The 25,774-nt window shown below is 45.1% G+C and overlaps 1 protein-coding gene across 1 annotated transcript in view; it reads right to left on the reverse strand.

Annotated features, from left to right (window-relative positions):
• Positions 1–25,774, reverse strand: part of CCNI (cyclin I) — a 92,209-nt gene that overhangs the window by 60,636 nt on the left and 5,799 nt on the right. Inside the window, exon 2 of the mRNA XM_075861707.1 lies at positions 20,048–20,204. Within this exon, the coding sequence (XP_075717822.1) occupies positions 20,048–20,161 (114 nt within the window). The 5' untranslated portion in view covers positions 20,162–20,204. The remainder of the gene's footprint in view (positions 1–20,047; positions 20,205–25,774) is intronic.

Here is a 25,774-nt window from a genome sequence, read left to right on the forward strand (position 1 = left end):
AAAAAAACTTTACTCTTATCTCCATTGCAACGCCGATCTGCTGCAATAGGAGATAGGGGTTGCAAAATTTGGTGACAGAGCCTCTTTAAGGCTCAGAGCCCATTTTTTAAATCTGACATATTTTACTTTATGTGGTAATAACGTCGGAATGCTTAAACCTATCCAAGCGATTCTGAGAACGTTTTCTCGTGACACATTGGGCTTTATGTTAGTGGTTAAATTTGGACGATATATTCAGTGTTTATTGGTGAAAAATTGCAAAATTTAGAGAAAATTTATAAAAAATAGCATTTTTCATAATTTAAATGCATCTGCTTGTAAAACAGACGGTTATACCACCCAAAATAGTTACTAGTTCACATTTCCCATATGTCTACTTTAGATTGGCATCAGTTTTTGAACATTCTTTTATTTTTCTTGGACGTTACAAGGCTTAGAACTTAAACAGCAATTTCTCATATTTTTAAGAAAATTTCAAAAGCCTTTTTTTTAAGGTACCTGTTCGGTTCCGAAGTGGCTTTGAGGGGCCTATATATTAGAAACCCCCATAAAACACCCTATTTTGAAAACTAGACCCCTCAAAGTATTCAAAACAGCATTTAGAAAGTTATTTAACCCTTTAGGCATTTCACAGGAATTAAAGCAAAGTGGAGGTAAAATTTGCAAATTTCATTTTTCTTGCTGAATTTCAAATTGTATTAAATTTTTGTCTGTAGCACAGAAGGTTTTACCAGAGAAACACTACTAAATATGTATTGTCCAGATTCTGTGTTTTTAGAAATGTCCCATATGTGGCTCTACTGCGCTCATGGACTAAAACACAAGCCCCAGAAGAAAAGAAGCACCTAGTGCATTTTGAGGCCTCTTTTTTATTAGAATATATTTTAGGCAGCATGCCAGGTTTGAAGAGGTGTTGAGGTGCCAAAACAGTAGGAATCCCCCAAAAGTGACCCCATTTCGGAAACTACACCCCTCAAGGAATTAATTTATGGTTGTTGTTACCATTTTGACCTCACAGTTTTTACACAGCACGTATTTGAATTGGGCCTCACTTACACAAGCGTAATATACGCTCATGCGACGCGCGTGCTTTTCACGCGTGTCGTACGCACCTATATTACTCTATGGGGCAGTGCAGATGATGCGTGAATTTTGCGCAGCGCGAGTGCGTTGCGTAAAACTCACGACATGTTCTATAATCGTGCGTTTTTCGCGCATCACGCACCCATTGAAGTCAATGGGTGCGTGAAAACCACGAAGGTCGCACGGAAGCACTTCCGTGCGAACTGCGTGATTCGCGCAAGAGCTGTCAAACTGAATGTAAACAGAAAAGCACCACGTGCTTTTCTGTTTACAAACATCCGAACGGAGTGTCTTAGACATGAGCGAACCGAACTTTACCGGGTTCGGCCGAACTCGTTTTGACCGAACCTGGCAGGAGACAGTCACTGTGCAGGGTGCTGAAAGAGGTAAACTGGTTCAGCACCCTGGACAGTGACTTCCGATTCCAATATACGTGAACGTGTAAAAAAAAAAAAAAAGTTCTGACTTACCGATAACTCCCGGCTTCTTCCTCCAGTCTGACCTCCCGGGATGACAATTCAGTCCAAGTGACAGCTGCAGCCAATCACAAGCCAAGCACAGGCTGCAGCGGTCACATGGACTGCCGCGTCATCCAGGGAGGTGGGGCCAGATGTCAAGAGAGGCGCGTCACCAAGGACGCGTCACCAAGGACGCGTCACCAAGGCAACGGCCGGGAAGTTCTCGGTAAGTACGAACCTCTTTTTTTTTAAACAGGTTACTCGATATGGTGATCGGAATGCACTGTCGAGGGTGCTGAAAGAGTTACTGCCGATCAGTTAACTCTTTCAGCACCATGGACAGTGACTGACGTGGACTAGCCTCATCTCTATGATGGCGGCTGCGCGAAAATCACGCAGCCGCGCATCATACATGGATGACACACGAAGCTGTCAAGTGCCTTTTGCGCACGCAAAACGCTGAGGTTTTTGCGCGCGCAAAACGCACACGCTCGTGTAAATGAGGCCTAGGGCTGTGAAATTTTTAAAAAATTACATTTTTTCCAATAAAATTTAATTTTTCATCACAATTTCTTCTTTTCACAGGGAATAAAATACCCCATTTTGTTGCCCAATTTCTCCTGAGTGCAGCAATACCCCATTTGTGGCGATAAAATGCCGTTTGGGGCCATGGGAGGCCTCCGAATGGAAGGAGCGCTGTGTGTTCATTGGAGTGCAGATTTTGCTGGATTGGTGTTTGGGTGCCATGTCGCATTTGCAGAGCCCCAGAGGTATCAAAGCAATGGAAATCCACCAGAAGTGACCACATTTTGGAAACTACACCCCTCAAGGAATTCATTTATGGGTAATGTGACCATTTAGACCCCATAGTTTCTTCACAGAACTTATTTCAACTGGGCTGGGAATTAAAAAAATATATATTTTTTTCCAATAATATGTAGTTTTAGCTTAAAATTTCTTATTTTCACAAGAAATAAAATACCCCATTTTGTTGCCCAATTTGTCCTGAGTGCGGCAATACCCCATATGTGGTGATAAACTGCCGTTTGGGCCCATGGGAGGGCTCAGAAAGAAAGGACCACCATTTGGCCTACTGGGGATTTTCTGGTGCGAAGTCATGTATGCAGAAGCCTCTGAGGTACAGTTGAAACCCCCAAGAAGTGACCCCGTTTTAAAAACGACACCCTTAAGGCATTCATCTAGAGGTGTAGTGAGCATTTTGACCGGAGACATACACCCCATAAGCTGTAATGTGGGTTCTCCCGGGTATGGCAATGTGGCTGTTATCAGCTGCCTGGGCACACAGCAGGGCTCAGAAGGGAAAGATGAGGGGGATAAGCTGTGCGGAGTGCGTCAGGATAAGTAAAACTGGGGTAGATTAAAAATCAAGGGATGTATGATAAATTTTAAAACACTTTCATACAGAGCCCTGGTTTTTCGGGACACGTGTCACATTGATATATTGTCTCCTCCCTTATCCCCCTCTTATAGCAGACTTTGCACCTCTTTTGACTTTTTCCCTTCTTGCCAGTTTGGGGAACTTCTCCTGGAAAGTGTTGCCCTGGTACGATGCGTGTGGCCTCGCTTCCAGAAGTACTGGGTGCCCCACCTTCCTGGTCCCTAAAAATTTGTTTCTTGATAACCACCTCTTGAAATTCCAGGAAAGTTCCCGTCTGGCCTGCACATCGACGTAGCACGTACGCATTGTACAATGCCATCTGTATGATGTGCACGGCCAGCTTCTTATACCACACTGCATGGCGCTGTAGGGCTTCAGGGCTTGATCTGACAAGTCCACCCCTCCCATGTACCTATTGTAGTCCAGGATGCAGTCTGGTTTGGGCATGTATTGTTGTCAATACAAGGACATCTCTCTTGTCCATGTACTTGACACACAATATGTTGCTGCTAGAATGTGCCCTGCTCTCACCCCTTCTTGTTTTCCCGAGCAGAGTCTTAGGGAGGCCTCTCAGATTTCTTCTAGCAGTGCCGCATGCCGCAGTACTTCTGGAAGCGAGGAAGTTGAAGAGTGGGACGCTGGTATAAAAATTATCCAGGTAGAGGTGGTAACCCTGGTCCAGCAGTGGGTGCACCAAATCCCACACCATTTTTGCATTAACTCCCAGTAAGGGGGGGGGGGGCATTCTGGGGGCTGAATACTGGTGTCCTTTCCTTCATATATCCTAAATTTGTAGGAATACCAAGATGCACTCTCGCACAGTTTATACATCTTCACGCCATATCTTGCCCTCTTACTCGGAAGGTACTGGCGGAATTGAAGCCTCTCTTTGAAATGTACCAAGGACTCATCAATATAAATACAATTCTCGGGGGTGAATGCTTGGGAAAACCGGGCACTGAAACGGTCTAATAGGGGTCTCTGTTTATACAAACGGTTAAAACTGGGGTCATCTCAAGGTGGGCACTGCTCATTATCAGTATAATGTAAGAAGCAAAGTATTGCCCAATTTATTTTTTTTAGGTTACAGTTCAGTTCTAAAGTTGCTTTGAGGGGCCTATATATTAGACACCCCCATCAAACACCCCATTTTAGAAACTAGACCCCTCAAAGTATTCACAACAGAATTTAGAAAGTTTATGAACCCTTTAGGTGTTTCACGGGAATTTAGAGCAAAGTAGAGGTGAAATGTAAATTTTTATTTTTTTTGTCAGAAAATCCTTTTTATTCCATTTTTTTCTATAACGCAAAAGGTTTTACCAGAGAAACGCAACTCAATACTTATTGCCCAGATTCTGCAGTTTTGAGAAATATCCCACATGTGGCCCTAGTGCACTAATGGACTGAAGCACCAACCTCCGAAACAAAGGAGCACCTAATGGATTTTGAGGCCTCCTTTTTATTAGGCTCCATGTCCGGTTTGAAGAGGTCTTGTGGTGCCAAAACAGTGGAAACCCCCAAAAGTGACCCCATTTTGGAAACTAGACCCCTTGAGGAATTCATTGAAGTTTTCATGGGGTGCATGCGGCTTTTTGATCAGTTTTATTCTATTTTTAAGTGGCGGTGACTAAAAAACAGCAATTATACTATTGTTTTTTTATTCACATTTTTTTTTTTACAGCGTTCACCGTGCGCTATAAATGACATATTCACTTTATTCTGCGGGGCGATACGATTACGGCGATACCAGATGTTTATAGTTTTTTTTATGTCTTATGGCGTTTGCACAATAAAATACGTTTTGTAAAAAATCATTTACTTTTTGTGTTACCTTATTCTAAGAGCCAGAACTTTTTTATTTTTCCATCAATAAAGCCGTGCGAGGACTTATTTTCTGCGTAACGAACTGTAGTTTCGATCAGAACCATTTTTAGGTACATGCGACTTTTTGATCTCTTTTTATTCCATTTTTTGGGAGGTGAAGTGACCAAACAATTGTGATTCTGGTACGGTTTATTATTATTTTCTTTTACGACGTTCACCGCGCGGGATAAATAACTAAATAATTTTGTAATTCAGGCCGTTACGGACCCGGCGATACCAATTATGTATAGTTTATTTGTTTATATATTTTTATTAATAATAAAGGACTGATAAGGAAAAAAGGGGGATTTTTACTTTTATCACTTTTAAAACTTTTATTTTCTTATTTTGATACATATTTTTTTAACTTTTTTTTTACCTTATTACTTTGTCCCACTAGGGGACTTGAGGGCAGGAGGCCCTGATCACAATTCTAATACACTGCACTACATACGTAGTGCAGTGTATTAGAGCTGTCAGCTACTCACTGACCGCAAGCATAGTGGGTCCTGACTTTGTCGATGGTAGCTTAACCCCTAAAAAGCCGCGATCGCTATTGAACGCGGCTTTTAAGGGGTTAATCAGCGGGGACACAGCGATCGGTCCCCGCTATAAGAGCTGTGGCAACCGCTGTACAAGACAGCAGCTGTCACAGCTCCTGCATGTGTCGGGAAGACGGCCGAAATGGCCGTTACTCCCGCGACGTACTATTCCGTCACTGAGCGCGAACGGGGCGGTCAGCATGACAGAACAGTACGTCGCTGAGCGTTAAGGGGTTAATGGGAAACCTGCGGTCCCGCCTAACAGGTTCCAAACACGTAGTTCCGGGTTTCACTTATATTGTTATTATGACATCGGTGATGATCCCATGAATACCCTTTCCTGGTACCATACAGTGTTCTGGAAATTGGTTTTGATAGCCTCTCTATTCCGTTGTGGAAGAACAGAGATAAAACTACCCCAAGTGTCAAAAAAGGATTCTATGAGCGCCATCTTACGTATTGAGGTTTCCGTCCAATCCATCTTGAACAAAAAATGTGAATTTATCCAAAAACAATTGGAACGGCGACGCTCGTTTTTGCAACCATGTGTGCAAAATAGATTTTACACCCGCTGCCGCTATCATATGCAATAATTTACCTGCTCCCCATGTATAGTTATAACATCCTTTGTCCAGATATCCAAAAATAGCCCACAAGGCATCATTAGGAACGAAGTTAGTCAGGTGTGTTAAAGTAAAAGTTCTTATTCTATCCCAAAATTGTTGTATCACAGGGCATGTCCACAAGCAGTGATATAGATTTGCGTCAACCTTGCCACATTTAAAACAATTAGTTAGTATATATATCCATCAGATAACCCCTTGAAGGAGTAAGGTATGCTCTGTGACATATCTTTATTCTCATTTCCAAATACCTTGCAAATGGTAAATATTTATCGTTTTTGCTTTTTTTAATAAAATGGTTAACGAGTTTTGTGTGGGAGAGTTTTTATTTGAGTAAAAATATTTTATCATGCCTCTGTGTTTTTTTAATACTTTATTAGCACCTGGATAATGGCAGTTGTCTGATTGACAATGTCCATTACTAAGGCGGGGCTTAGTGTTAGCCAGTAAAAAGACTGCAATTAACCCCCCAGTATTACCCCGGTACCCACTGCCACCAGGGGTGTCGGGAAGTGCTGGGTACGATCCAGTACCCGACCATCTGTAGTCAAGCTCGGGCACTGGGGCGGCTGCAGGCTGGTATTAGGAGGCTGGGAAGGGCCAAAAAACATGACCCTTCCCACCCTAGTAATTCTAGGCTGCTGCCGCCGTGTTGTATCTGGCTGGTTATGAAAATGGGGGGGAACCCACGTCATTTTGAAATAAAAAAAATTAAAAACGTAATCACTGGGTCTATCACTTATTTTGCGGTTGAAATAGTAGATAAAGAAGAGTCTGATTCCTCTTCATTATAACTCCATTCGATATCAGAGGGATATCCAAAGTGCTGGGTCTATCACTTATTTTGAAAAGGGCCTTAGTAGAATTGTGGACCTGAGCAAATTAAAATGTTAAAATGTTTATAACCTTGTCTAGGAAGGGGGATTTTTCCATCAACACCTTAACTATACAATCAGGGCAAAGAGGTTTGTTATCAGGGCCGCCATCAGGAATTTCAGGGCCCCCTACAGCTAAATTTTCGGGGCCCCCCTACCGTGGCACCGCCTGTTAACGGTACTCCGTCCAGCACTATATCATGGTACCCAGGGCCGCCATCAGGGGGGGGTATTAGGAGTACTGATGTGAGAGGCCCGGCCAAACCTAATTGAAAGGGGGGCCCGGCAAACTGCCGCGACCTGCCTTTGGTAGAAAAAAAACAGGCCCCTGCAATGGGGCCCGTTTTTTTCACCAAAAGAATGTCATGAGCTGCGGGCCCCCCTATCAATTAGGTTTGGCCGGGCCTCTCACATCAGTACCCCTAATACCCCCCCTGATGGCGGCCCTGGGTAGCATGGGGGTCGTCATGGGGGCCGTCAAACACCGCCGCCCGTGCGACCGATCACCCGCACCCGCAAACTCCCGCGCATGCGCACCGGCGACCGCCTGGAACCGCGCACCGAATTTTGAGGCAGATTTTGACCTGCCCACACTATCTTGCCGCGTTTTTTGCCTGCGGCGATTGAGGACAGCAGACAGAAAACGCAGCGAAAAATGCATTTTCTGCCTCCCATTGATTTCGATGGGAGGTCAGAGGCGGAACCGCGGCAAGAAAGGACGTGCTGCTTTTTCTTTTTTCCGCGACTGGCTCCCATTGATTTCAGATTAAATCAATGGGAGGCGGTTTTGGAAGTTTTTTGGTGCCGATTCTGACGCAGTGTCCGAGTCAATATCAAGGGCCAAAAACTCTGTGAACTGGGCCTTATTGTTAGGGCTTATTCAGACGAACGTGTAATACATCCGTGCAACGTGCGTGATTTTCACGCGCCTCGCACGGACCTATGTTACTCTATGGGGCCGTGCAGACTGTCAGTGATTTTCACACGCCTCGCACGGACCTGTGTTACTCTATGGGGCCGTGCGGACTGTCAGTGATTTTCATGCAGAGTGAGTCCGTGTGTCCGCTGCGTAAAACTCACGACATGTCCGATATTTGTGCATTGTTCGCGCAAGGCCCGCTATTATGGATGCGGGGTAAGGAGCCAGAAATGACCCACCAGGACTCCTAGGATGGTCAGTCTAGAGGTCTTCACTCTGGTGGATGCACTGTGCGAGTATACACCTAATATTTATGTATACTACATGTATTTTTTGTATGGTTATTTCAGGGGGATACTGTCCCTAGGAAGGCCCTCAGGAAGAATAGTAACAAAGAATTCAGTAATTGCGAAAAGAAGCTGCCGCTTATAACAAACAGGGCCGCCATCAGGGGGGTATTAGGGGTAGTGGTGTGAGGGGCCCGGCCAAACCTAACTGAAAGGGGGGCCCGGCAAACTGCCGCGACCTGCCTTTGGTAGAGCTGCTGCCGGTCTCTAAATAGGCAGTTGGTTCAGTAGAATTTGGAATTATTTTTTTTTGGGAACCAGCTTAAAAAAATACAAAACTTTTGTGTTAGGGCCTGTTCACATCACCGTTCGCTTCCGTTCCGTCTGAGGTTTCTGTCGGGTGAACCCCGCAACGGAAAGTGAAAGTGACAGCACAGCTTCCGTTTCAGTCACCATTGATCTCAATGGTGACGGAAACATCGCTAATGGTTTCCGTTCGTCACCATTCCGGCTGGTTTTCGGACGGAATTAATAGCGCAGTCGACTGCGCTAATGGTGATGGAAACGGAAGCTGTGCTGTCACTTTCACTTTCCGTTGCGGCGTTCACCCGACAGAAACCTCAGACGGAACCCCGGAGCGGAAGCGAACGGTGATGTGAAGAGGCCCTAACACAAAAGTTTTGTATTTTTTTAAGCTGGTTCCCAAAAAAAAATAATTCCAAATTCTACTGAACCAACTGCCTATTTAGAGACCGGCAGCAGCTCCAGGAGCGACATCATAAGGGACACACTAGGCGGATATGCTGAGTAAAACTACACAGCTTATCCGCCCCGGTAGCCGCAGGGAATTCTGCCAGCAAAACCGCACCAAATAGTGGCGCAGGTTTGGTGAGGCGTGTCCGCTGCGGGAATCCTGCAGGGAAAAAAAAGTTTAGACTTGCCCCGGCCGTAGTCCTGGCGACGCATCTCTCTCTTCTGAACGTAGCCCCGCCTCCTGGGATGACGCTGTAGACCATGTGACCGCTGCAGCAGTCACATGGGATGAAACGTCATGACAGGAGGCCGAGCTGCGCTAAGAATAGAGGATCGCGTCACCAGGACTACGGCCGGGGTAAGTCTAAACTTTTTATCAATTTAAAAAAGTACCTTTTTTTTTTCTCATTTGTGATTTTGCGGCAGAACCGCAGCATTTCCGCAACAGAGGAGCGGCGATCCCACAGAATACATTGACATGCTGCGGCTTAAAAAGCCAAAAGCCGCACTGCAGGTCCATTATTTTTGCAGCGTGTGGATGAGATTTGTTCTAATCCCATCCACTCTGCTGCGACTGTAATACGCTGCGGATTATCCACAATAAAATGTGTTTCATAAAATCCGCAGTGTTCATGCCTAGTGTGTTCCTACCCTAAGGCCGGATTCACACGAGCATGTGCTTTTTGCACGCGCAAAAAACGTGGCGTTTTGCGCATGCAAAAGGTCCATAACCGCTCTGTGTGTCAGCAGCGTGTGATGCGCGGCTGCGTGATTTTCGCGCAGCCGCCATCATTATGACACTCTGTTTGTATGTTTGTAGCACGTGGTGCTTTTCTGTTTTCATTCATAGTTTATACGGCTGCGGAAGTGCTGGGCGTGATTTTCACCCACCCATTGACTTCAATGGGTGCGTGATGCGCGAACAATGCACAAATATAGGACATGTCGTGAGTTTTACGCAGCGGACACACGGACACACGCTGCGTGAAAATCACTGACAGTCTGCACGGCCCCATAGAGTAACATAGGTCCGTGCCAGGCGCGTGAAAATCACGCACGTTGCACGGATGTATTACACGTTCGTCTGAATAAGCCCTAACAATAAGGCCCAGTTCACAGAGTTTTTGGCCCTTGATATTGACTCGGACACTGCGTCAGAATCAGCACCAAAAAACTTCCAAAACCGCCTCCCATTGATTTAATCTGAAATCAATGGGAGCCAGTCATGGAAAAAAGAAAAAGCAGCACGTCCTTTCTTGCCGCGGTTCCGCCTCTGACCTCTCATCGAAATCAATGGGAGGCAGAAAATGCATTTTTCGCTGCGTTTTTTGTCTGCTGTCCTCAATCGCCGCAAGCAAAAAACGCAGCAAAAAAACACGGCAAGATAGTGTGGGCAGGTCAAAATCTGCCTCAAAATTCTTTTAGGAATTTTGAGGCAGATTTTTTTTTGCCTGCAAAATACTGTGTGAACAGGGCCATACATAAACAGCACTTTGAGATAATTTACTCACCGTGTCAGAAGAGCTGCTCCCACTCAAGTCCTCTTCCGGCGATGTCTTCCAGGCGAGGTCTTCGGTCCAGACGTCCAGTCCTTCACCTCCAGCCAGGCTCCAGGTAAGTTTTGTCCATGTGTGTCCGCGGCTGCGCGCGCTTCGTTCGCGGGTGCGCGCGCGGCCGATCGCGGGTGCGCGCGCGGCCGATCGCGGGTGCGCGCGCGGGCGGTCTCCAGTGCGGGCGTTCGTGGGTGCGCGCTCGCGAGTGCGCACGCGCGGGAGTTTCCTTGTGCGCGCGATCGGGTGCGCGCGCGCCGGCGGACTGTTTGACGGCCCCCCATGACGAGGGGAGGGGGCCCGCAGCAGCAGCTCACGACATTCTTTTGGTGAAAAAAACGGGCCCCATTACAGGGGCCCGTTTTTTCCTACCAAAAGAATGTTGCGGCAGTTGCCGGGCCCCCCTTTCAGTTAGGTTTGGCCGGGCCCCTCACACCACTACCCCTAATACCCCCCTGATGGCGGCCCTGTTTGTTATAAGCGGCAGCTTCTTTTCGCAATTACTGAATTCTTTGTTACTATTCTTCCTGAGGGCCTTCCTAGGGACAGTATCCCCCTGAAATAACCATACAAAAAATACATGTAGTATACATAAATATTAGGTGTATACTCGCACAGTGCATCCACCAGAGTGAAGACCTCTAGACTGACCATCCTAGGAGTCCTGGTGGGTCATTTCTGGCTCCTTACCCCGCATCCATAATAGCGGGCCTTGAGGAGAGCTGGTCACAGAAAGATGCTTTGGCAAAAAATGCTGGGAAGCCTCTAAGTTGTTCCCTGCGTCTGGATGGTTCCTTTTTAAACAAAAAAATTAAACCGCCCAGCGCCATATTGACTATGGTGGCGATCGTCTCATGTCACTTCCGCTCTGCTTGGCTTTCGACAGGGAAGGATCAGTGGCACATTACTGCGTGCATAGAACAACCCTACACACCATGCTGGCGGCATGAACTGTGTCAATGGAAGTCAGCCTCATGCTGACCCAGAGAATGCTGACCCCCACAAAGGCGCTTGCGGGGCCGTCTAAAAAGGGAGGAGAGGCCCCTAGAGATCAGGGCCAGACAAGACTTGCAGGTACTCCAGCCACTTCTGGAGAATTACGCTGCCGAGACCCCTGAGGGTTCCATAGTCTCTGGTCCCTTAGCAGCCCAGGAGACCCCAGCCCACAAATTTGGTTAGAAGAAGATGCCCCCTATTTGTTTTCTTATTAGAGCTCCAAAAACTAGAGCTCATCCAGGTCTTCCTTTCAAGGGACAGGAAAACACGGGGAGCAAGAGGAGTTGCCTCTTTTTATATCAATGTTTCCTGTCCCTAGTGGGGAGGTTCCCTCTCTAATGGTGCGGTTCTGGGAAAAGGGGAAAACTTTTTAGCACCACTAAAATGGCGTAAATCTTTCAATAAATTTCCCCAACAAATAAATTTGTATTCTAATTTCTAGTTCATATGATAGCACATACTAAACTGTCAAAAACAGAACTTTCCCCGACTCCGAGGGGCAGGTATGAGCCTATCTAAAATAATCTGAAAAAACTGCAAATTACAGTATAAAAACAATAGAACAAAAAATATTTTATTAAAAGAAACTCCAGGCATTAGCTAAATTACAACATAATACCTTGTCTAGAATGTTCAATGAAAACTATAAATTCCGCACAGTCCGTGAGCTAAGCTTCTTGCAAACATCATTTCAAGGCCATAAAATGGGAACTTGAAAAAGTCATCTGTGGGATCATATAACTGGAGCAATGCAGCAAAGCTGAGACTAAAGTGTTATTTGCTTACATCTATCTTTGTTAGGGCTTATTCAGACGAACGTATAATACGTCCGTGCAACCCGCGTGATTTTCCCGCGCCTCGCACGGACCTATGTTAGTCAATGGGGCCATTCAGACTGTCCGGGATTTTTACGCAGCGTGTGTCCAGTGCGTAAAACTCACGACATGTCCTATATTTGTGCGTTTTTCGCGCATCACGCACCCATTGAAGTCAATGGGTGCGTGAAAATCACGCGCAGCACACGAAAGCACTTCCGTGTGACGCGCGTGATTCGCGCAACAGCAGTAAAAAGTATGAATGAAAACAAAAAAGCACCATGTGCTTTTCTGTTTACAAACATACAAACAGAGTGTCATAATGATGGCGGCTGCACGAAAATCACACAGCCACGCATCATACGCTGCTGACGCACGGAGCTTTTATGGGCCTTTTGCACGCGCAAAATGCTGCATTTTGCGGATGGACCGGAGGGAGCGGCGGCGAATGGAGCAGGTAAGTTATTTCTATGTATGTTCGTGTTTCAGTGTGTGTTTACTACTGTATGTAAACCTACTACACTGTGTGTTAGCTCAAAAAATGGCGACACACAGTGTAGGAGGTTAGACCGTTCAAACCCCTCGTTTCTCCCAGCACTAGCCAGGATAAAGGAGGGGGGGGATTCTGAGAGCTCACTAGAGCGAGGGATTTTTACCCAATTTTGCAGCATAAAGCAATGTGGTTGCTTTACCACATGCAATGCTGCAATTTTGGGAATGGCTCCATCTAGTGACCAGTGCTGGGAAATATTATAAATTGAATCCAATTTATAATATTTCCTGACTCGTGAAAAAAAAAAAAAAAAATTAGAACAAATGTTTAATCACCTACACACTAATTGTTTAACTAAAAAAAAAAAAACATGTTTTGCTGGCAACACATTCCCTTTAAAGTAATTTATGTTGACGGAAAATACGACAAAGATTTTAAGAGCTGCACACCTCTTAATAAATTTGGCGCGTCTTTGGCTGTCCGTGTGACAGAAATGCAAATCTAAGCCTGCTATGAGCAGGTGTAGATTTGCAGCATGACATGACATGCCGGTTTCTGACCCACCCCCTCCTATCACCACTTTCGTATAGTGGCAAGAAAAGTAGCAAATTGTAGCGCAACTATGGCATGTGCCAAAATTTTTGGCTTTTACGCTAGTTCTGGCGTTAACATGTTGATATATTCCCGCCAGTGTGTAAGATATATAACATTTGTGTAAAGGATCTGCCAGGCACATCTTCTATGTCTACGCCCATAGGTAATCAGTCTGCACCTGCTTCGATGTCTGTGAGACTGACTCCATCTTCCACCACTCAGGATGGCAGGCTTAGGAGTGGGAGAGCCTATCACAGCCTGGCCAGACGGAGCAAGCTCCCGCCCTCTGTCTATTTATACCTGCCTTTCCTGTTCCTCCTTGCTTGTGATTCTTCTCTGTTTGTTTCCTGGCCCTGCTGCAGCTTCTTGATTTATTGGTTCCTGCTTCATATTGACCCTGGCTTACTGACTACTCTCCTGCTCTGCGTTTGGTACCTCGTACACTCCTGGTTTGACTCGGCTTGTTCACTACTCTCCTGCTCTGCGTTTTGTACCTCGTACACTCCTGGTTTGACTCGGCTTGTTCACAAATCTGTTGCTCACGGTGTTGCCGTGGGCAACTGCCCCATTTCCCATAGCTTCTGTGTACCCTTGTCTGTTTGTCCGTCGTGCACTTTTTGAGCGTAGGGACCGTCGCCCAGTTGTACCCCGTCGCCTAGGGCGGGTCGTTGCAAGTAGGCAGCGACTGAGTGGCGGGTAGATTAGGGCTCACTTGTCTGTTTCCCTACCCCCGTAATTACATAATCACAAGCCCATATACCTAGTCTACCCTGGTCCCTGACGCTACTATGGACCCCCTTGAGACCCTGGCTCAGCAAATGCAGGGTCTCTCCCTACAGGTCCAGGCCCTGGCTCAGAGGGTCAACCAGCCTGATGCTACCATGGTAGTGCCCCTCACCTCACCTCTTGAACCCCACCTCAAGTTGTCTGACCGGTTCTCAGGGGACCGGAAGACTTTTCTCTCCTTTCGGGAGAGTTGTAGGCTCTATTTTCGTTTAAAGCCCCACTCCTCAGGTTCTGAGAGCCAGCGGGTGGGTATAATTATGTCCCGGCTCCAGGAAGGGCCCCAAGAATAGGCCTTCTCCTTGGCTCCTGACGCCCCGGAACTTTCCTCCGTTGATCTTTTCTTTTCTGCTCTCGGACTCATTTATGACGAGACTGACAGGACTGCCTTTGCTGAGAGTCAGCTGGTGAACTTACGTCAAGGTAAGAGACCTGTTGAGGAGTATTGCTCTGACTTTAGGAAGTGGTGCGTAGCTTCTCGGTGGAATGACCCTGCCTTAAGATGCCAGTTTAGGTTGGGTCTGTCGAACGCCCTGAAAGACCTGCTAGTTAGCTATCCCTCTTCTGACTCCCTAGACCAGGTTATGGCTTTAGCGGTACGACTGGACCGACGTCTAAGGGAACGACGACTTGAACGTCTTTGTGTTTTCTCCTCTGACTCCCCCATGATGCCTCCCGAGGTTCCGTTGCTTCGTTCTTCCACGGAAGACTCGGAGGTACCTATGCAACTCGGGGCCTCTGTGTCCCCCCAACAACGTAGAGAGTTCCGCAGGAAGAATGGTCTCTGCTTCTACTGTGGGGATGACAAGCATCAAGTGAACAACTGTCCTAGGCGTAAGAATAACCAGTCGGAGGAACTTCCGCGCCTAAGTGACAATCAGAGAGGTCACTTGGGCGCACAGGTATTTCCCGTAAATATGAAACGTAATAAAATCTTGCTTCCCTTTCAGGTCTCTTTTGGTGGTAGGTCTGCTACCGGCAGTGCCTTCGTGGATTCAGGTTCTTCTGCTAATATCATGTCTGAGGAATTTGCTATGTCTCTAGCTATGCCTTTGATTGATTTGCCTAAACCTGTCCCTGTAGTGGGTATCGACTCCACTCCTCTTGCTAATGGTTATTTTACACAGCATACCCCTGTTTTTGAACTCCTCGTTGGCTCCATGCATTTGGAGCAGTGCTCTGTACTGTTAATGCAGGGATTATCGTCCGATTTGGTTTTAGGCCTTCCCTGGTTGCAGTTGCATAATCCCACGCTTGACTGGAATACTGGGGATCTTACCAAATGGGGTAATGAATGCTTAACGTCATGTTTTTCTGTTAATTCTATTTCTCCCCCTGAGGAGGCGAACACGCTACCTGAGTTTGTTCAGGACTTCGCTGATGTTTTCTCTAAAGAGGCCTCCGAAGTGTTACCACCTCATAGAGAATACGATTGCGCAATCGATTTGGTACCAGGAGCTAAGCTCCCTAAGGGTAGGATATTTAATCTCTCTTGTCCCGAATGTGAAGCCAAGAGAGAGTATATCCAGGAATGCCTGGCCAAGGGTTACATTCGCCCCTCTACTTCTCCGGTAGGTGCTGGCTTCTTCTTCGTAGGGAAGAAGGATGGTGGTCTTAGGCCATGCATTGACTACCGTAACCTGAATAAGGTCACTGTAAGGAACCAGTATCCCCTTCCTTTGATTCCTGATCTCTTTAATCAGGTTCAGGGGGCCCAATGGTTCTCCAAGTTTGATCTACGGGGGGCTTATAACCTTATCCGCATCAAAGAGGGGGATGAGTGGAAGACTGCGTTTAACACGCCCGAAGGTCATTTCGAATACCTCGTCATGCCCTTTGGGTTGTGTAATGCTCCCGCGTCTTCCAGAATTTCATAAATGAGATTTTAAGAGACTACCTGGGGGTATTTCTTGTAGTGTACCTTGATGACATACTTGTGTTTTCCAAGGACTGGTCCTCCCACATTGAGCATGTCAGGAAGGTGCTCCAGGTCCTTCGGGAAAACAAACTGTTTGCGAAGACCGAAAAATGTGTGTTTGGGGTGGAGGAGATACCATTTTTAGGTCAAATCCTCACTCCTCATGAATTCCGCATGGACCCCGCTAAGGTCCAGGCTGTGGCGGAATGGGTCCAACCTGCCTCCCTGAAGGCGTTACAGTGCTTCCTGGGGTTCGCTAATTATTACAGGAGATTTATTGCTAATTTCTCGGTCATCGCTAAGCCTCTTACGGATCTCACTCGCAAAGGTGCTGATCTCCTCCACTGGCCTCCTGAGGCTGTCCAGGCTTTTGAGGTCCTTAAGAAGTGCTTTATCTCAGCCCCGGTGCTGGTTCAGCCCAACCAAATGGAGCCATTTATCGTGGAGGTTTACGCGTCCGAGGTGGGAGTGGGGGCTGTCTTGTCCCAGGGTACCAGGTCCCTCACCCATCTCCGTCCCTGTGCCTACTTCTCCAGGAAGTTTTCGCCCACTGAGAGTAACTATGATATTGGCAACCGCGAACTCTTAGCCATTAAATGGGCATTTGAAAAGTGGTGCCACTTCCTGGAGGGGGCTAGGCACCAGGTAACGGTCCTTACCGACCACAAGAATCTGGTTTTCCTAGAATCTGCCCGGAGGCTAAACCCGAGACAAGCTCGATGGGCGTTATTTTTTACCAGATTCAATTTTTTGGTTACCTATAGGGCTGGGTCTAAAAATATTAAGGCTGATGCACTGTCGCGTAGCTTCATGGCCAGCCCTCCTTCGGAGGAAGATCCTGCTTGTATTTTGCCTCCAGGTATAATAATTTCCTCTATTGATTCTGATTTAGTCTCTGAAATTACGGCTGATCAAGGTTCAGCTCCCGGGAACCTTCCTGAGAACAAGCTGTTTGTTCCCCTGCAATTCCGGCTAAGGGTACTTAGGGAAAATCATGACTCCGCACTATCTGGTCATCCAGGCATCCTGGGTACCAAGCACCTAATTTCCAGAAACTATTGGTGGCCTGGGTTGCCTAAAGACGTTAAGGCCTACGTCGCCGCTTGTGAAGTTTGTGCTAGGTCCAAGACTCCCAGGTCCCGACCAGCGGGCTTACTACGTTCTCTGCCCATTCCCCAGAGACCTTGGACCCATATCTCCATGGATTTTATCACCGATTTGCCTCCATCTCAAGGCAAGTCGGCGGTGTGGGTTGTAGTAGACCGCTTTGTGCCCCTCAAGAAACTACCAAATACTAAGACGTTAGATACCTTGTTTATCAAACATATCCTGCGTCTCCATGGGGTTCCTGTCAATATTGTTTCTGACAGAGGGGTACAATTTGTTTCATTGTTTTGGAGAGCCTTCTGTAAAAAGTTGGAGATTGATCTGTCCTTCTCCTCTGCCTTCCATCCTGAAACTAATGGCCAAACTGAGAGGACTAATCAGTCTCTAAAACAATATTTAAGGTGTTTTATCTCTGACTGTCAATATGATTGGGTCTCATTCATTCCCCTCGCCGAATTTTCCCTTAATAACCGGCTCAGTAACTCGTCAGGGGTCTTCCCCTTTTTCTGTAATTTTGGGTTTAACCCACGTTTCTCCTCCGTTTCACCTGGTAGTTCCAACAATCCCGAGGTAGAGGTCGTTCATCGGGAACTGTGCACAGTCTGGGCCCAGGTTCAGAAGAACCTATAGGCGTCCCAGAGCATACAAAAAACTCAGGCAGATAGAAGACGTTCTGCTAACCCCTTGTTTATGGTCGGGGATCTGGTGTGGCTATCGTCAAAAAATTTGCGCCTTAAAGTCCTGTCCAAGAAGTTTGCTCCCCGGTTTATAGGGCCGTACAAGGTCATTGAAGTCCTCAATCCTGTCTCCTTCCGGCTGGAGTTGCCCCCAACTTTTCGAGTACACGACGTGTTTTATGCCTCCCTCCTTAAACGCTGCTCCCCGTCCTTGGCTCCCTCGAGGAAACCTCCGGTCCCTGTTCTCACCCCTGAGGGGGTAGAATTCGAGGTGGCCAAGATTGTGGACAGCAGGATGGTCCAAGGCTCCCTCCAGGATCTGGTCCATTGGAGAGGATACGGGCCTGAGGAGAGGACTTGGGTACCCGCCAAGGGATGTTCATGCTGGGATATTGGTCAGGAGGTTCCACCTTCGTTTCCCCAATAAACCAGGTCCACTTAGAAAGGGTCCGGTGGCCCCTCATAAAAGGGGGGGTACTGTAAAGGATCTGCCAGGCACATCTTCTATGTCTACGCCCATAGGTAATTAGTCTGCACCTGCTTCGATGTCTGTGAGACTGACTCCATCTTCCACCACTCAGGATGGCAGGCTTAGGAGTGGGAGAGCCTATCACAGCCTGGCCAGACGGAGCTAGCTCCCGCCCTCTGTCTATTTATACCTGCCTTTCCTGTTCCTCCTTGCTTGTGATTCTTCTCTGTTTGTTTCCTGGCCCTGCTGCAGCTTCTTGATTTATTGGTTCCTGCTTCATATTAACCCTGGCTTACTGACTACTCTCCTGCTCTGCGTTTGGTACCTCGTACACTCCTGGTTTGACTCGGCTTGTTCACTACTCTCCTGCTCTGCGTTTTGTACCTCGTACACTCCTGGTTTGACTCGGCTCGTTCACTACTCTGTTGCTCACGGTGTTGCCGTGGGCAACTGCCCCATTTCCCATAGCTTCTGTGTACCCTTGTCTGTTTGTCCGTCGTGCACTTATTGAGCGTAGGGACCGTCGCCCAGTTGTACCCCGTCGCCTAGGGCGGGTCGTTGCAAGTAGGCTGGGACTGAGTGGCGGGTAGATTAGGGCTCACTTGTCTGTTTCCCTACCCCCGTCATTACAATTTGGTACGATTTTTTTGAAAAAATATGAAATGCAAGGCAGATTTTTCTATTGGTATGTTTGTATGCTTTTCTATTGTGCTGTAATTACACAATCCTGTTATTTAGTTTATATATGTACGTACGTACGTACGTACGTACGTACGTACGTACGTAATGTCATGGAAGTCAATGGCTCAAAATATATTAGACTGAAATTTAGACGAGTGTTCCAACAGACACTCACGCCAGGAACTTTATCCAGCATCCTAATCAGCAGATTTCATACCAATATATATCGAGAGAAGAGAAATAACACAGACGCTGCTGATATGCTCAAAATACTCCTCTGGGGGTTTATTACCAAACTCAACTATAATAATATAATTCAAATAGGGTGTAGACTTGAGGTTAACCAATCAGAGGCAATGTGACAATAATTCTTATTCAGCCAATAGCAGACCATAAGAATTATTCCAGTTACATCATTATAATTCTTCACACATCAGGTTCACAGGTGGCCTTATCTCTCTTGGCAAGAATGTTCCTGTAAGATGGAGGAGGCACTCCCACAAGCATATTTGCCACCCTCCCATCTCACTCCCTGTGTCTTCTCTGCAAGCTTCGCATGGGAACCAAAGTCAAAGATAAAACATACGAAATCAACATTACTTGTGTTAAAGGAACAATGACTTTCTTATTCACTACAAAAGAACTCCAGACAAGACACTACTGCACGAAACTAAATCATTTAAACATTATTATAATCACTTTCACATAATACATATCTTAGTAATTCAGCATCCTGCTTGATAATTCATAATGTAATTTCATACAGAGAATATAAGCAAATAAACCATCCTTCACAGTAATTACCTTAGAGGTATCATTGCACATCTATACATCCTGGGTAACTGACCAATATATTGCTGTATCATCTTCTTGCTAATATTTACAACAATCCACACTGCCTTTTATTTCCACTGTGGTATTTCACAATAATGAATTAGAAGAGGTCAACTATATATTTTGTGTTTACTTGTAGAACGATGGCTTTTAGCTTTATTCATCTAAAATGGCTCTGTTTCTATATTGTCTATTGTATATATTGATAAATTTGTATTCACTGTATATATTGACTAATATTATTATTATTAATAATAGATAGATAATAAATACAGAACATTAATAACTGATAACATTATTCAAGTTTAAGGAACTTAAAATGACGTACCTGATTGGCTGGTGTCTTATGCACGTACACCTTCCACATCTGGGCTTCTCTAGAGACTGCCCTTTCTAATAGAAAGGACAGTCTCTGGCTCTCCAGGGGTCCAGAGTACTTCATGGTACCCCTTGGATACGCCTGCCACCCAACCGGATACAGCTACCTGCAAAAGAGACAACATAGGATTTTTTGAACAGTTTCCAGACAGCACAGAAAATGCTGCTATCAGATACGATTGCATAACATCAGAAATTATGTGACTATAACAATACTAATATAGAAACCACAATAACAATGTATGGTGTTATCTAGTACCATTTTAAAGGGAAAGTAACAAAAAAACAAAACATTACAAAATGATAAAATTATACCCAGCAAACCGCTCCTAACAGATCTTATCAGATCCCATACCCTTTCAATGTAAAAATGAAGAAATCGCTGGGTGCAAATGACCTGTAGCGACTTTTCATCTGAGCACTGTCAACTCCGATCACACACTGTCCTCATTATCAGATTGCAAGTTGTATTGTGTAAACCCAGTCTCAGTTAAGAGGGTTTTACACTGGGCGATTATTGGGCAGACAAACGTTCATACAACGCTCATTGCAGACAATTGCCCAGTGTAAACAGGGCAGCGAACAGCAGATGAATGGGCAAACACTCCATCATCTGATGATCGTATCTTTTAAAAAAGTTAAATATTATCGTTGTCGGCTGCACATCTCCCTGTCTGAACAGGGAGACGCGCGGCCGACATGATAATAACATATGGAGACGTGCGATTGGAATAATGACCGCTCGTCCCCATCCATAGCTTCTTGTGACAGGAGCAAACGAGCGTTGCACGCTGCACCAGCTGATTATCGGCCGATGTAATAGGGCCTTTAGTTTGTACTGTATACAATCTAAATAAGTGGTCTCCATAACATCCTAGAACACACTTCTTCCAATAGGATCTCCACTGCAAAAAGATGCATAGAGAAACTTATCATTTTCCATGTTCAAATGCAGTGTATGTGGACATGTTACTGAAAAATACACTGGAAAATTCTACACCAGTCTGTTTTTGTGATAAAGATATCTATGTATTCTAGTGTCAGAGACAGAAAAAAATCCTTCATGTGTAAAGATCCTTCAGAAAGTCCTGTGCAGTTTACATTCGTGATGCATAGTAGCCAACAGTCCCGAATTTGCAGGGACTGTCCCAAATTTACAGAGACAGTCCTAGACGTATCCTGGCAACTTCCATATTCAATTGTATCTGCATCTTCAGGACTCAAATACAACTGAATATTATGGCAGATCAGGAAACTATCCGCTCCCTGCTCGGTCATTCACTCCTCCTGAAACGGAATCCCCGCCCAGAGTGTGGCCGACCCCCTGGCCGGGAATTCCGCTCCTGGAGGATCCCCTGCCGTCACTATTCATATATTGACAGTAACGTCAGGAGCTCCTCCTGGAGGGGAATCCCCAGCCAGAGTGTTGCCGACGCTCCGGCCGGGTATTCCGCCCCTAGATGGAGCGCGTAAAGTCCCTGTCCATATATGGACATTGACATCAGGAGCTCCTCCTGAAGCAGAATCCCCAGCCAGAGAGTTGTCGACCCTTTGGCTGGGGAATCCACCCCTAGAGGGATCTCCAGTGGCGATATTTACAGGGAGGAGGGAGGTGTAGTGCTATCTACAGGAGGGGGGTGACATATCTTCAAGTGGTTTGTGTGGCACTATCTACTCTCTACAGGGGTGTGTGGCACTCTCTACAGAGGACACTGTGACATTATCTACAGAGGGCACTGTGGCACGATCTACATGGAGAGGCATGTGGTACTATCTACTGGGGGCAGTGTGGAGCATAATCTACAAGGGGCACGGAGTCTGGCACTATCTATCTATGCTGGTTTTTACGCTACCAGTAGTGGTCAGCACATAATCACCTAGCCCTAGTGAGAAAGTGAGACATCACATGCCTGTATACAATCAGATAACCAGAGAGAGATACTGGCTACCATAGTGGTTGTCAAACAAACAAAAATGTATGCACTAGTTTGGCTATTTGTATACAGATATTCTGTACAGAAAGACATGCCCCCATTTGCCACGCCCACCAGATAAGCCACACACCCACTAAAAAGCTACACCCTAAGTGTCCCTGGAAAAAAATAAAAAATGTTGGAAACTATGGTGAAGGGACAAGGATCAAGGTCAATGGAGGTTTAGTAATCTTGTCTCATGACTTATGAAATATCCAAGCAATGATTGTACTTCCACATTACAGTACCAACGGATGCAACAAGAAAAGCAAGTGACATGTTCACAACATGTCACCACAGCTGGTAATGCCCACATTTCAGGCGGTTGGCTTCTTTGATACAGAGCTCTTAATAGAGCTCTGTCTATACTGTAAATAACAATATCTAGGAGCTATGTAGTTTAGTTGGCAGAGAGACATGACTGCACAGGGCTCTATTAAGAAGGCTAAATGTTTTTATTAACTGTTTCAAGACATGCCGCAGACTGTAAAGAGTTTCTATATACTGTACAATGAGAAACTGGCTGCACAAGAGAACATGTAGCTTCAACAAGGCAGCACAAGTATCAGGGACAGTAAAACTCCCCAGAGAGCCATAGCGGTCCAGCCTTCTTGATCACATTATACACAGCGCTCAATGAGAGGCATGTATTAAATACAGGATGTGGCAGTGCCACATCCTGTATTCATCCGGACAGACTGCGCAAAGCCTGCTATGCCAGTAATGGGTCAATGAAGAAACAGATTAGCTCTTACAGATATGACAATATCAGGGCTATTCCAGCTCCAGTCACAGGATGAAACTACAATTATACAGTTCAGAAGAGGATTTTTTTGACCTTTCATTTAATCCACAGTACAAAAAAAGAAAAACTTTGGTAAGATCTTTTTTGGTAAATCTTAAAGAGGCTCTGTCACCAGATTATAACTTGACTATCTCCTACATAATCTGATCGGCGCTGAAATGTAGATAACAGCAGTGGTTTTTATTTTGAAAAACGATAATTTTTTAGCAAGTTATGAACAATTTTAAATTTATGCTAATTAGTTTCTTAATGACCAACTGGGCGTGTTTTTACTTTTGACCAAGTGGGCGTTGTACAGAGGAGTGTATGACGCTGACCAATCAGTGACCAATCAGCGTCATACACTTCTCATTGTTCCAGCCCAGCATGATCCACAGCACAGTGTGATTGTGCAGTGAAAGAAGCAGGGCTGCAACAATGAGAAGTGTAGGACGCTGATTGGTCACTGATTGGTCAGCCTCATACACTCCGCTGTACAACACCCAGTTGGTTTAAAGTAAAAACACGCCCACTTGGTCATTAAGAAACTAATTAGCATAAATCTAAAATTGTTCATAACTTGCTCAAAAATGATCATTTTTCAAAATAAAAACCACTGCTGTTATCTATATTCCAGCGCCGATCACATTATGTAGGAGATCGGGCACTTATAATCTGGTGACAGAGCCTCTTTAAGTATAATCAATTAAACGGTGCAGTTTATTAAAAAAATGAGTGCAGGAGCGGCAGGTCCCAGGCGTCTCAAATTTTCAGACTACGACAAGCACCAATTTAACTGAATTGGTGTCATATGGTAAAATGTAGCGCATTTGAATTTTTTGGGAGGAAAAAAAAAAGTAACAAAAATAACCTTTTTTTCAAATACACTACGAGCATTCCGAGTTAAAGGGGTATTCCCAGGAACGACAATTATAACCTATCTACAGGATAGTTGATAATTGTCTCATCACTGGGACCCCCACTGATCACAAGAACAAGGGCCCCAAATCCCCTATTTCACCTCACTGCTTGACCACAGTGAGGAGGAGCTTGAATGGAGCGAGTACGGTGAAATGGGGGGGGGGGGGTTCAGGACCCCCGTTCTCCCGATCAGTAGGGTCCCAATGTTGGGGCCCCAGCAATCAGACACTTTTCTGTGGAAAGGTGAAAAACCCCTTTAATAGAGTGGCAGGGGGGTCTTGTTCTGGGCCACCATCAATAGGCAGCATGTAATGCTTAATTTCCCCTGTGGTGGTGGGTGGTACTGCAAAGAAATTGCCAGGTTACCTTGTAGATTGCAGGTGATCGATGGGGATTTTTTTTTTAGAAACTTTGTCATTTTAGTTTTTAAAAGAGGAAAAGCAAAAATAGCAAACCAAAAGAAGAGAATAAACAGACCAGGTAGCGCATCTTTGGAGGAATTTTGTAACAAGAAGGATTGCAAAAAGCAAACCACTCCTTTAACTACTTGTTAAAACATTAAATAGAGCATATACTAAAAGTATACTGTTAAACGAAGCCTTAAAAAAAAATAAAAATATTGTAGTATAGTTTTTATAGATGATACATTTATTTGCATATTGTGAACAGGCACCACTAAATACCGAGTCCATAAACTGGGGTGCTGCAAATGTGCAAAAGCACTAACAATATTATATGGTCAATAATCACATTATGGAATAGCACAGATACAACATAATAGAAATTCAAGTTTTATTAGAGACAAATGTATTACAACAATATAAAAAAAAAAAAAGAAGAAACAAGAAAATGTCCATACAATATAAAACTGGACCTGCTTCAGTATCCAACCAATATAACGGCGTCAACAATAAATACAGATCAATAGTATACATATAGTATATAAACAACCATAGTGATGATAAAAACATAATACAATGACATGGTTACAATTGTATCAGATAATGGAATAACCATAAACAAGACAGCAAGGGTATGTTCACACGACAAAGCCAAATACGTCTGAAATTACGGAGCTGTTTTCAGGAGAAAACAGCTCCTGAATTTCAGATGTTTTTACAAGTGCACGTGTTTTTCGCTGCGTCTTTTACGGACGTAATTGGAGCTGTTTTTCATTGGAGTCAATGAAAAACGGCTCCAATTACGTCCCGAGAGGTGTCCTGCACTTCTTTGACGCGGCCGTAATTTTACGCGCCGTCTTTTGACAGCGACGCACAGAACATCGTAAGACCCATTGCAAGCAATGGGCAGATGTTTGCCGAAGTATTGGAGCCGTCTTTTCAGGCGTAATTCGAGGCGTAAAACACGTCCATTACGTCTGAAAAGAGGTCGTGTGCACATACACTAATAGCTGTATGTGAAAGAGTATATAATATAACAAATGTAGATACTGCTTCGGGCAAATGCAGCAACAATGATGCTGGTCTAAGCATTCACTATACCTGCAGCAATTGTGTATTAAAGAGTCTGAAGTGCAAAAAAAACTGCACAGAAAAATGCGCACTATTTGAACGCTTCAAGGCAAACATGTGAATGAACAATGTGACATCATAAGTACCATAAAAGTCCCCAGAAAACAGAACAACCGTTTTATAATAAAATAATTATATTTGACAATATACACGACCGAAAAAAACCGCAACCTGGAAATTATCCCCACGCGTATCGCTACCTCCTAGTGCAGCTCCGTCGGGGGAGATCATTTCCATGCTGCAGTTTTTTCAGGACATGTATATTGTCATATGGTTGTTTATATAGTATGTGTATACCCATATTTATTGTTGACGCCCGTATTATGAGTGGATAACGCAGCAGCTCCAATTATACATTGTATAAGCTTGTTTTTTTTGTCGGTTTTTATACATTTGTATCTGTTAAAAATGTATATTATGCTTGGTGTGCGGCCTTTCATACTGTACTTCTTGACCATATTATGTTG

Source organism: Rhinoderma darwinii, chromosome 1 (assembly GCF_050947455.1).
Source record: "Rhinoderma darwinii isolate aRhiDar2 chromosome 1, aRhiDar2.hap1, whole genome shotgun sequence".
Taxonomy (NCBI): Eukaryota; Metazoa; Chordata; class Amphibia; order Anura; family Rhinodermatidae; genus Rhinoderma; species Rhinoderma darwinii.